This window comes from Suillus discolor (assembly GCF_016758755.1).
Source record: "Suillus discolor strain FC423 chromosome Unknown F5147scaffold_10, whole genome shotgun sequence".
Classification (NCBI taxonomy): Eukaryota; Fungi; Basidiomycota; class Agaricomycetes; order Boletales; family Suillaceae; genus Suillus; species Suillus discolor.
In genome coordinates, this window is record NW_024541257.1 from 728923 (window position 1) to 741255 (window position 12333).

The 12333-nt window shown below is 47.7% G+C and overlaps 3 protein-coding genes across 3 annotated transcripts; 1 reads left to right on the forward strand and 2 right to left on the reverse strand.

Moving 5' to 3' along the window:
- Window positions 1-84: 84 nt before the first annotated feature.
- Window positions 85-2187, reverse strand: F5147DRAFT_679251 (uncharacterized protein). The gene is made up of 14 exons (XM_041436242.1): window positions 1902-2187; window positions 1656-1842; window positions 1584-1593; window positions 1510-1529; window positions 1319-1451; window positions 1243-1271; window positions 1163-1190; window positions 1082-1114; window positions 956-1032; window positions 745-904; window positions 571-690; window positions 480-517; window positions 396-427; window positions 85-343 (listed from the first exon to the last, which is right to left on the reverse strand). Exons 2-14 carry the CDS (start codon window positions 1686-1688, stop codon window positions 184-186), a joined length of 873 nt encoding a protein of 290 aa, XP_041296478.1. The 5' UTR covers window positions 1689-1842; window positions 1902-2187; the 3' UTR covers window positions 85-183.
- A 1857-nt stretch (window positions 2188-4044) lies between these two features.
- On the reverse strand, window positions 4045-4316 carry F5147DRAFT_549088 (uncharacterized protein; the record flags this gene model as incomplete). The annotated part of the gene is made up of 2 exons (XM_041430376.1): window positions 4045-4091; window positions 4142-4316. Coding segments are annotated over 2 exons (222 nt in total), but the record flags the coding sequence as incomplete, so codon positions are not given.
- A 1383-nt stretch (window positions 4317-5699) lies between these two features.
- Window positions 5700-8230, forward strand: F5147DRAFT_24326 (uncharacterized protein). Its single transcript, XM_041428804.1, has 10 exons — window positions 5700-5980; window positions 6039-6137; window positions 6186-6226; window positions 6277-6455; window positions 6504-6559; window positions 6611-6666; window positions 6716-6794; window positions 6849-6857; window positions 6910-7168; window positions 7228-8230. The coding sequence occupies exons 1-10, from the start codon at window positions 5891-5893 to the stop codon at window positions 7863-7865; spliced, it is 1506 nt and encodes a 501-aa protein (XP_041296480.1). The 5' UTR covers window positions 5700-5890; the 3' UTR covers window positions 7866-8230.
- Window positions 8231-12333: the final 4103 nt, after the last annotated feature.

Genomic DNA, 12333 nt, shown 5'->3' on the forward strand with positions numbered 1-12333 from the left:
AAAAAAAATCTTTGCGGATCAATCTGGGATCCGGCAGACGGATCCCGTCAGTCCGTGTATACGCATGATCTAATCTTGACGCCCAAAAGATTTATTCTACAAACCCTCCCGAAGTCCGTTAGCCATTCGAATTCGAGTTCCGGACGTGAATCATGGAGGCATGTAATTCATATATTGTTTTCGTCATGGTAAGGGAGTCATGGGTATGTTGTACGATGCAAACTGTAAATTAGAAGGGGGCTCATATGAGAGGAGTCGAGAACTATCTTCTTCACGCCGGTCTGCAGTGCGCAAATCAAAAAGAATACGTGAAGCCATAACGCCATGCAGGACACCTTGAAACCTGATTATGATAGTTGAGCAGTTAGCACTCAACACGAAGGGCAGTCACTTACACATCAATGATACCGTTCTGCCCGCTTGAGACCTGCACCAATAGTTCATATCTAATCATGGTGGAGTACACGAAAAGCACGTACCGGTAAAGAAAAAGAAACAGCGTTCGCAATAGAGATTGCTTAGAGCACAGTTAGGAGAGACAGAGAAGAAATAGACTTCAGAACAACATACTAAGGAGCGACAATGCATATAGCAAACTTCCCTTCCACAAGTTGGACACCAATCCATTGACGGTACGTATGCCAACAGAACGAGATGTTAAAGAGTGATACATTGTGACAAGAACCACCGCTGCACGAATTTCGTCAGTAGATTCAAAGGAAAGCAGCATCGCCAGTCGCTCACTGAGTTCGAACAGCGCCGCGCTAACGAACATGCCCATGATCAGGTGTTCCACTCTCGTAGCCTCCTCTACGGAGCTCTTACTTGACGTAGGTGCACATACACTTACGAGTTTCGGAGACACCGCCAGGATGTCACAAGTGAGCATTGAGGTAGCAACAAGCTTCAAACCCTGATATTATCACCCGAGTAATAGAATTGCCGAATCACTTACGAAGTAGCTTGCCAACAGAAATCGTTTGATTTTCTTGTTATTATGCCACAAGGCAAGTGTACGCATGAGAAGCAGACCTGAAATATATGGAGGGAGAAATCACTTAATTGACACGAGCGCACATACCTTCGGTAGATAACATGATAAGAACCAGGGAACCTGGGAGACGTTAGGGGACATGTAATTAGTGATCGTGAGGTGACCTACCGCCAGCAGTCCGATATGTTGTCAGGCACTGTGTTAGCATTAACATGATTTAGGTATGGTTCAGAGACAAATTTATTCACCGCTTCCACTGATTGTGGCCCTACAGTGACTGCAAACTAATAAGAATGTTTCTCTCAAAAATGAAGTGTTGCTCACCGTATATTTCACTGATAATCCATACTATGGGAGCATATCTTGTTATGATAAACATGACAGACGCGATGTTCAAACGGCCCATGGTGCTAAACAGACGAACTTCATGTTCAAATGTCAAACAGTAATCGAATGCCTAACGAAGGAGATGAGGTCTTGGACAGACTTTGGAGAATAGTGCACGCCTAACTCACCCAAACAGCAGCCGGTGCAACTTTGCCAGCACTTCAACACAGGCTGTAACGGACGAGAAACTCCAATAACGAACCTCTAAAGTACTGTAAACAAAGCACGAGAGTCAGGTCAAAAGGCTGGATGGTGAAGCGTCGCTCATTCATACCTTGATCGTCTGCAGTGTGTGAAGTAAAACCATAGATAATGTATGTTCAATGTTGCGTGGATTAGCTTGGGCCACTGAGTGGGCGTGTCTTTTTCAATACGTCAGGTCCTTCAGCATTTGGTGGGCGATATGATCGCAAGCTGGGTGAACAATGAAGACTCAAGAGGGATGATAAGTTGGAGGGAATCTTATGAGTCGGCTGCAATTAAGAAGCGACCGTGATACGGGAAAAGATTTCAGACCCACGTTATCGAATCATCGGACCCTTCCTCTTGTGTGACCAATCATGATGCCGCATCTTGGAGCATCAGCTGCGTTGCTGGCAATCCGTGCACAACGACATGAAGCAACGAGTTCCGTTTGAGCCGAACGACGGAAGTCATTTGAAGATGTAGTTATGCTTGCATGAACAGCATAAGTGTTGCAGCGATTGGAATATCATATCGCGTCTGCTACTTGAAGCGAGTAGTTCCCTAGATAGTACTGGCAGCTGTGTGAAGGAAAGAGCATGTGCGTGTACGTAATCTCGGAGAGTTTTACTTCTTAAAGGTGGTGTCGGTAACACTACTAGTAACCACCCCATCAGTAAACCGGTGAAACTCAGATATTAGTCGATATTGTCAGGCCCAATGCTTCATTACATATCTGGCACCTCGGCTGGGGATATCAGAGTCTCACCGGTTTACTGATGCAGGTGTGTCAACCCAGGTTATACCGTTATACCGTTACAATTCCGGGTTTCAAACAAGGTTTTTGATCATGATGCGATCATCTCACTGGTAGTATAATCACAATCTTATCCCACTGCAGCATGTCCCTGCAAGCCGTCATATATCATATGTAAGGCCGAATCCACCATATGCCTCAGGTCTGTGTATATACAATTGATTTGCGACTTGTTCTCTGACTCAGTACTCAGCATGCATGCTGTCGCGGGCGCAACTTGAAGTCGTTGGTAAGTACTGCTCTAGCTACTATGCACAATGCACATTGCAGGGCCTCGTTGCAAATATTCGCAGAGGTGCATCCCTGTGCTCCTCTACTAATTGCAAGAAGGGCAATTCTAGGCTGGGATTTATGTAACTTTCCGATAGCAGGCCACGGCAAGGGCAGCCCTTTAAAAGAAAGCCTTGAGATGGCAGCGCGAAATCCACTGTTAATGACACGACACGAATATGTCTGCATACAGGGCTGCCACCTCCCACGAAATGTACTACATTCCCTTGTCACAGTCAATCTCGCACCCTCAGCGAGGGTAATTGCCGATTGCCCCCTGATGGTATATTCAAGAAAGAGCTCATGAAGGTAAACGCTTCTCATCATATGTTGACTGCGCAATGACACATCCCTTCCCTGCTGGCGAACAGCGAGCGATTTAACACCAGGTCCACAGCTGAGGCCGCGATTAGAGATATGTTGCAGGATCTCCCGCTTATGACACTGAGCTACCTGGGCGTCTGCAATTTCGGCATAAGGGACGAAATGGAAACAACTACGACTACGGCGTCACTGATAATAGATCCGCCTCGACTAAATTCTGCCACGTTTTTGTTTATCTAAAGGGCCTGCTAGCCGGAAACAAAGTCAGATGATACAACAAGCCCCAAACTTGCTGCAGTCAAACACGAGTTTAGCGATTGAGCGCGTATTCGAACTTACAGTTACGGCGTCGGCATTCTGCGTGCTTCCAATACCATTTTCAGCATGTCGATGTTATGCGATGATGAAAAGAAGCCGGACATGACATTGTCGTCGAGAATGACACGCGTCTGCGAGGCGGACATGGACGATCTATGAGATAGGGCTCCTGAGTACGAAAAGGTTGAAGTCGTGCGGTAGCAGCGATGTCTTGGAATGTCTTTAGCAGCGACCTGAAGTTTTTCTATGTTTACAGAGGCAACGCGATCTGGGCCTGGCAGTTAATTGTTAGAGGTCCTCGATATTCGGTCCTAGCTGAAATCTTGCTTGAAGATGGGTTGGCGAGAGCTGCAGGATGCGATACAATTCCAAGTCGAGAAGAATAGGGGACCGAATTACATAAGTCATGGATGATAAGAAATGACACAACCTACATGTTGTTCTCTGCGTGTTTCCTCGTGTGATCGCTATTTAGCAGTATGAGTTAGGGGCGGCGATGGTCAATTGGGACTGCTTACACGTAAAGGTATTGGCGAGTCTGCATGGCCGAATACTAGTACTGATCAATTACACCATATGTATACAATGATTGTTACAACGCTCTCACAACCTGCAGATTCAACAACCCAGTATCCACTGCCTAATAATACAAACAAATTGGTCTCCTGGCATGCACAAAGTTCAGACAACAGGGTCTGTAAAACTCCGTCGATAATTGACTCGAGATTTGTGAAAAATATGACGCACCTGCCATTGGTTGTGTATTGCCTTGTCCTCCTCGACCACGTGTATCATAGTCTGCACGGCGCTTGCATTTAGCATTCCACACAGCGGAAATTTCCTCTTACCATCTGGGTTTCTCGAAGCAGCTCCAGCTCGCTTGCCAGCCCCAGGGTCCTTCTGCTCACCCTTGGACAGTCTTTTCACTTCTTCCTTTGTGAGTTCATCGTCCGGAATTTGTTGTGTGGCTGCAGATGGGAAAGAGTCCACCGGCGTGTCTCCGACGAAGTGTTGTGTAGCGGCTGCCATGTTTCGAATAGGTGCAAGGAATTCGTGGACAAGAAGCTTCGTGGGTTACATAAAGTACTGACGAGGGCGCCATGCAATGATGTCATTTTGACTCCAAGTACCAAATATGGCTATCTCCACTGACATAAGCAACTTGCGAAAGGAACGACGTGATCGTGCAAAACACAATTGTTCCAAACCAATATGAACGGATGATATTACATATGAAATACACTGTGTGCATGTTTCTAACATGTCACGACTTGAGCTTGAGTACCGAAGCAAATCCGTAACGAGGGCTTACCCTGAGGCTACCGCACTCCCACTTAAACTCTGACGGTTTCTATAGGTGACTTGATACACTATGAGTTCCGTTCAGTGGGCGCTCTTGGACACGGTGTTGCGATGCTAGATGCAGAAGTAATAGGATTGCGCGAGGCACAAAGTGATCTCCGTCAATACCCCCAATTTTTTTACGGTGCCTTTTCACTTCAAGATCAAAGGTGATGCCGTCTGCAAGGCGTCCATCACGAGTCCGTGGAAAATGGTGTGCCCTTATCGTACATAACTTACGTTGGAGAACCAGAAAGGGGAAACTGAGGAGAAGATGTGGTTGAAACCAATGCAATATGTCAAAATTTTAAACCTTATGCAGTAATGATACCCGAGTGGCGCAAGATCTGGCAAGTACTCTGGCCAATCGATCAACGTGTTTGCGTTATTGGAAATAGAATAGGCCTCATCTTCTCGTTGTTTCTCTACGTAGACAAGGAAACAAGAATCAGCTGAGATAAGTGAATGACACTTGCAGGGCGACTCACCGCGGCAATATCAATCCAGACCCGGGGTGCCGTTTTCCGCCCTCTTGTCGATCAGCTTAAGTTCGTAGGGCCAGAACCGTACTCAGCGAATGATAGAAGCGAGTCTCACCTCAGTGAACCATTGTGGGCCCGTCGTCTAGACTTCGCAGTAGGCAACGCGTGCCTAGATTTCAGTATGCACAGACAAATTATTTACTCCTTATGCGTAGTAAGTGCGCGACAGGCCCGACGTGGCCCTAGAACGGTCGTTGATCCTATGTTTCGAGTGTTGAATGTTGAATGTTTTGATTTCGATCGAGAACTCTGAGCTTCCAAACTGCGATGATTCATGGTTGTCTTGAATGCTGACGGCGCATGGTCCTTTCATGCCACAGACGGAGATGAGGATAGGTAGCATATGGTCCTAGCAGAACGTTGAAGATTTGGCCGAGGGTCTCCAAGGGAATGAACCATGATTCTTCTTACCTTGACCTTTTGTAGATAACCAAAAACGGATAGTGATCCCGCTTTAGCCCCATTTGTATTACGGTTTGTATAAGAACAAAAGAAGTTTAGTGGATGGACGGTCCAACCGTCCCTGCATATTTCAAGATTCGAGACGCTCACTGTTTTTTTTATATCTTTCTCTCTCTCTCTCTCTCTCTCTCTCTCTCTTAACCTTGTGGTCTTTCCTTTCTCTCAAAGCATCATACGCGTTGCACGCGAATTTGGCCTCCAAGAGTCCACATACACCACTCTTTTCCTGTCGATCCTTTTCGGTACAACACAATGACTCTAAAATTGCTTGCGCTATCGTCTCTCGCTTTGCTAGCTAACGCGCATATGGCCGCGTATCACAAGGCAATGTATTGCTTTAATGTCAGTCTAATGCTCCATGTCGCATGATTCAACGCTGATAGTAGCATTCTGCCTGTAGGGAACTGTGGCGGGACAGGTCAATTATAACAATGACGACCCTGTCAGCCCCTTGTGGATGTTGCAGAAGAGTGATTACTGGTTTCATCATTTCAACGGGGTGAGTTTATATTTTTTGAAGTCATGAGTTTATACTTATATTGTTTAGTGTGATGAGTTTCCCCCTGCGCCAGGAGACTTCCTTGAACTGTGTGTTTTGCGTTCTGTTCTGATTGTGTAAATCTCACTGTCTGTCTCAGACCTGCCGGAAGTTCCTTTACTGTTGAAGTAGCCGCTAACCGCGGTGTGACGTCCCTGTCGTTTAATGGACAATTTGCGACTGAGTGGGGTGATGGTCAAAATCACCCCGAGGACTACTCCATCGCAAATTTGGCAGGCGCTCCTCTTTCTGGTAGTGATTGCATAGGTAGTCCCAATAGTGAGTACAGATCAGACCTGGTCGAACAGTCGCACTCACGATCGGTAGTGCATACACAGAACCAGTCTATGGCTGCTGGGACTGCATTCGCAATCTCTTACCAGGTCTGCTACTGTTTGCTGTCTGATTGAACGCAAAGCTTACCAATCGAACAGTCGGAACTCAGCGAGGTTACGATTGACAACCTCGTCGTGTTTACCGTCCGCTATAAGTGCGTTCATATCCGATGACCCTGTGAATACCCCTGACCCTCATTATAGTACCCCTTGGAAACGCATCACAAGCTACGATGTTCCCAAGGACATGCCTGCTTGTCCCGCAGATGGTTGCACTTGTGCTGTGAGTTATTAATGGTTTCTCTCGACAAGGCTAACTTTCATTCATCTTCAACAGTGGGTTTGGGTTCGTTGCCTCTCGGTTGCGTTTCATTACCGTTAATTAACACCATCTTTAGATTCCGGATGGGTGCGGCGAGCCTAACATTTACATGCAAGGATTTAAGTGCATGGTCACCAACGCTACCTCCACTACCCCTGTTGCCACCCCTAAACCTCCCGTCTGGTGCGAGGAGGACCAGAGTACATGTACTCAGGGCGCAAAGCAAATCCTGATCTGGAATCAGGCTGAGGGCAACAATATCGCAGTCAACGGTAGTGACCTGAGCGGTAATGCTAAGAGTCCGGCGTACAATAGCAAGTGTGGGTTCCAGGACGGTGAGGGTTTTCATGCTTTGGTTGTCATTGGGAACATTTTGTCTGATATGTCGCCACAGGAGCACAGAATGACATCTTTGGTACATCGTCCTCTGCCGCCGCCCCGCCTGCAGCAATTGCTTCATTACCCTTATCGGCTACTTCATTATTCTCTTCAGCTTCTGCATCATCCTCTTCAGCTGTTGCATCATCCTCGCCAGTCGTCTCATCTTACCCATCACCTTCTTCGTCACCTTCTTCGTCACCTTCTTCGTCACCCGCTTCATCATCTAAGATATCTTCTAGTGCTGTAGCCTCGTCAGCTGTTTCATCATACCCATCACCTTCTTCATCGCCCGCTTCATCATCCAAGATCTCTTCTAGTGCTGCAGCCTCGTCAGCTGTTTCATCATACCCATCACCTTCGTCACCTTCATCACCCGCTTCATCATCCACGATCTCTTCCAGTGCCGCAGCCTCGGCGGCCTCACCTCCATCGTGCGAGACTTCTACTAGTACAACGTTCATTACAACTACGGTTCAGCCACCTGTGGTTGCAACCACCCCTACATCAAGTGATCGCGCCACCTCACAATCGGCCAACAATCTCGTAGCCACTGCTGTATCGAGCTCGTTGAGCGTCACCCCGACAGGTCACAAGACTTGCCGCAAGCGGATGGTTCACAAGCCCGTCCGTCGTCGTTTTCTTTTCAAGTAGTTGATCTACGCTGCTATCCTGTCGACTACAACCATCTCTTATTGTTGAGCGGGCTCGACTATCTTTTGTTAGCTCGTCTGTAGATTGTGAGTTTCGCATTCCCTCGGTTTCGTTTTTCTGTTGTCATATTCTTGAAGTTCGATTATTGTTTATGCATATGCGCCGTATGTTGTCGTTGCTACCATCTCGGCGTTGGCACTCATTGAATGAAGCTCAATGTATTTTACTCTGCATACATTCCCAGATACCAGATACTAGATACCGCATGCTGAATTCCCATGTACCAGTCTTCCTTGCATTGGAAGGCAGCAAACTTGTGTGATTCTCTACAATTGTTTTTCTACTGATTCTTGATGAAACTACTAGATGTCCACGGGAGTTCGCGCCTTTTTGGCAAAACGGTTATTACTCCACATCGCACAAACAAACAAAATTAATTATTTGACAGTTCGATAGCGTGACATCGAAAGTACAACGTCTGCTAGTTTCTTTTTTGAAAATTGACGTGTTGAGTCCAGCGGAGAGTTACCGCGCAGAAAAGTGCATTTTCCCTAGAGTTCGCGCACTTCGTCACACTATGTCACACGTCTGCCGCAATGCCTTTTCACGCTCCGCAGAATTTGCACCGTTTAAATGTTGTGAAGTTGTGCATGTGTAAAGCATTTCGGCATTGCGGAGTTTTGATTACACAGTCTCTATGTAACGCTTTGGGCAGATTGTCACGTCTGGGGCTTATTTCTTTATCGCAGATGATCCTGACAAGCATGTGCCCCGAATAAATTTGTTTTAGTATTCTCTAATCATGTATATAACCATCTCACAATATTCCAGAATTATATGTGGAGATCTGACCTTTAGAGTGAGCCTTCTATGCCTCTCGCACTGATAAGTTGCCCATGGAACAAGATCTACTTCGATTTTCTTCAAAAAATATATATGGGAGTGTGTATTATGTTTGGGCGAATCCAGATCCATCATGGATAAGGATTCTGTGCAGAATTGCGTGTGCTAGAGTCAATAGCGGTTCTCAAAGTTGACTTCGTAGAATTTTGGAAGGTCAGAAATTTGCGCGTTGCCGGTAGTATTGAAGCTCCGACGCTGACAAACAAACCCTAAGCTTTCAAGCTGTACCATCTGCTATAGCGTTCTGCAGCTCCATCAATATGCCCCGTGAATCAGATCGAAAGAAGCTGCTTCGCAGCCTCAAACAAACCAGAAATGACCTTACCATCGCGCGATATATGGAACTAATCGAGTTTATGATAGATCAGCTACTAGATGAAGACGACGATGAAGACGATGATAAGGAATCTGACGACGCTGTCGATGGCCATAGTGGCTCGGATATTAGTATACGGTCCGCATCACCAACATGGCCAACGTCCCCAGTGTCCCCCACGTCGTCGATCGCGTCTGCCTTGTCAAACAACTCTCTGACGTCACTCTCCACAGCGTACTCCGAATTCCTATCGCGCGATATCCCAGATATGTGCGAACGAGTCTTTACTCAGTTTGCCGATGCAATCACTGCACTGCATGACGAGGTAGAGAAATGTCGAGTCCTTGATGTCCGTCCATCTCTAAGTCGCGCGCCTCAGCTACACTTGCTGGAGGAGTGGGCTCTATTCTCACCTGAAAAATTCCGTCGCAAGCTCCGTGTTGACGCGGACGTGTTTGATGAACTTACGAAGTTGATTCAAGGACATGCCATCTTCTACAACAATTCGAATAACCCCCAGCTCCCTGTCCCAATACAGCTCGCCATTTTTCTCAACGGCGCTGGCCATTATGGCAATGCCGCAACCACTGAAGACATCTCTGACTGGGCTGGAGTGTCCGTGGGGACCGTCTACAACTGCTACAAACGGGTGATGATCGCAATCCTTCAACTTCATGACCGGGCCATTCATTTTGATCCGCTTGATCACGAGGATCAAATTGAGCGAGAGCGGGCGAAAACTTACGTCGAAAGTAAGACGTGTCATGAATGGCGTGGAGGCTTTCTTTCTGTAGATGGGACTCCGTCCCCCTTACACGAGAAGCCAGGTTGGCATGGGGAGGGTTTCTTCGACAAGAACTCAGACTATTCTCTAACAGCGCAGGTAAGTGTCGGTTCGATGTGCAGCGTGGTGACTTACCATCAAAAAGGTTGTTATATTCCCTCATAATCTTCGTATCGTGGACTATGTCATTGGCGTACCTGGAAGTCTCCACGACTCAAACGTATTTGCGCGGACAAGAGTTTCCCGGGATCCTGAGTCGTTTTTCGGTGCAGGAGAGTGGCTGTGGGCAGATTCGGCGTACGCTGCGCGAACCTGGTGTGTGCCGCCGTATAAACGGCCAGTGGGAGGGAGTTTGACGCTGGACCAAAAGACGTTCAACTATAACCTATCAACAGTGAGTGTTACGTCGACTGTAGGTCGGCGTAGTGGGAACTAGGATAGGTCTTCTCAGCGACGAGTCGAGTGACTCTACTGAAGCTGAGCGTGGTCTGGCCTTGACGGAACGTCAAGGATTCCTCCGGCGATCTCGGTAAGACGGCGCTCGTCGAGATGCAGGGCTAGCGGATACGTGCAGAGGCGTATGGGAGCGACTCTGAAGTGCGGTCTCACACAAGGAAGCAGTTAAGCTTAGATGAGCAAGTTCTTGGTAGAACCTAGTAGATTAAAGTAAAGATCAATCTACAACAATGTGCCTACTTATACATAGTGTATGTAGGTGTTCAAGCTCAGTCTGTAATCTATAGTATATCGTACATCTAAGATAACCAGACATGAGGTTAGATAAAGTACATGAGGCTTAACCTCTTGATCATACATGCGGCGCCAAGGGTAGCTGCGCATAGGTACAGGAAGCGCCAAGCGCTCTGGGTCTTCATACATGAGGCGCCTAGGGCGCTCCGGATCTTCATGAAGCGACATGCTGTATACATGCGCTGATCTAGGGTGACCATGAGGCGTACTGCCTCCATGGATCAGGTACAAGGCCGTCTAGGCCAGGGGCGGGGTCATAGCATCAGGCGGGGTCATAGCGCCATGAGGCGGGGTCGTAGCGGTCCAGACCGCTGTCTTTCTAGGCGCAGGCGGCGCACCGCCGCGCGGGGAGTCTAGCAGAGCGGGGGCAGGTGTAGGGAGAGCTGGGGCTCTAGTAGGTGTTACAGATCCCTGTAACAGTGAGTATGAATGGCAATATACATTCATAGTACTTACCCAACGTCTAGGTCCGTGTTCGTTCAGAGCATTTTTTCGGCTCTATCAAGGGCCGGTTCCAATCACTGCGGGAGCTTCGCATCCCAATCCAAAGTCAGAAGGACCTCGACTATGCAAACATGTGGATCCGTTCGTGCTTTGTTCTGCACAATCTAATCGTCGAAATCGAAGAAAAAACACACCATGAAGACACGAACATCTGTTTCTATCAGCAAACTCGGAGGTTGAGGCGGGCTGATGGTGACGCAGGAGAGGATGATCAGCAAGGGGGTGGTGCAGTAGGTGATCAAACTTACATTGGAACTGCAGGGCAGGATTTTCGAAACGTGTTAAAGGCGCGGTTGCTTTCCTCATTGGAGCGAATCGCAACACATTAAAGATGTGTTTGTCAAGTAGAAGTTCTTCGTCCTCCTTAGCACCTAACCTTTGTCAAGTAGAAGTTCTTCGTCCTCTTTAGTACCCAACGAGGGAAATTTGCGCTTGAGCTCAAAGCGCTTATCCCAAACCTGTAGTGTTTGCTGTGTGTAGTCACGCTTGAGATCGAGTACAAAATGGCATGCATTTCCGAGTCCTAAAAACGAGTCGCATGATGACACAGTACAGACCTACTTCAGTTTTGATCAGAACCACGCTCCATAGCAATACGACGAATCCGAGCCTCCTCCTCTTCTCGACGTGCACGAGATAGCTCAAGCTCGAGTCTTGCAAACTCGATTTGTTGAGTCATCCTCTCCTGCTGGTGGAGATGGTCTTGTTCCGCAAGACGCATCACATGCTCCCGCTCATCACGAGCACTGCGGGCCTTGAGATCACGAGCCCAAATGTCGCCCTGAAGTTTCATACGTTTGTAGCTTTCGTGCTCGACACGATTCTCACGTTTGCTCTCAAGGTGCTTCATTAGAGAGTCTGCCGTTTGGGACATTTTTTCTGCAGCGGCAGAGGTCTGGTCAAGAGCACTGCCGCCAGGGCGTTTGCGTGATGAAGAGGGGGGACGACTAAACTGAGGTGATGCACTTCGAGTAGGTGGACAAGACCGTTTTGTAGCAAGAGAAGGTGAACTTTCACGACTTCCCTTAAGCGAGCTGACACGGAGAGACCGCAGTGCTCGGCTGGCACCAATATCCGAGTCTTCTGAGTCGATAGGCGTAGACTGATAGCTAGGTGAAGATTCCCTAAAATCGGAAAAAACAGACAATGGATTATCGGGGGCACTGCGATTGGGTACTGGCGAGCGCTCAGGAGAGTTCAACGATACCACT

Bases quoted from the DNA above. Each gene is read 5' to 3' on its own strand.
- F5147DRAFT_24326 (XM_041428804.1), top strand. From the start codon at position 5,891: ATGACTCTAAAATTGCTTGCGCTATCGTCTCTCGCTTTGCTAGCTAAC. The intron at 6,456-6,503 runs GTGAGTACAGAT...CACGATCGGTAG, and splicing joins TTGCATAGGTAGTCCCAATA to TGCATACACAGAACCAGTCT. The intron at 6,560-6,610 runs GTCTGCTACTGT...CCAATCGAACAG, and splicing joins CATTCGCAATCTCTTACCAG to TCGGAACTCAGCGAGGTTAC.
- F5147DRAFT_679251 (XM_041436242.1), bottom strand. From the start codon at position 1,688: ATGGTTTTACTTCACACACTGCAGACGATCAAG. The intron at 905-955 runs GTAAGTGATTCG...CAGGGTTTGAAG, and splicing joins TTCTGTTGGCAAGCTACTTC to CTTGTTGCTACCTCAATGCT. The intron at 344-395 runs GTAAGTGACTGC...TATCATAATCAG, and splicing joins CAGAACGGTATCATTGATGT to GTTTCAAGGTGTCCTGCATG.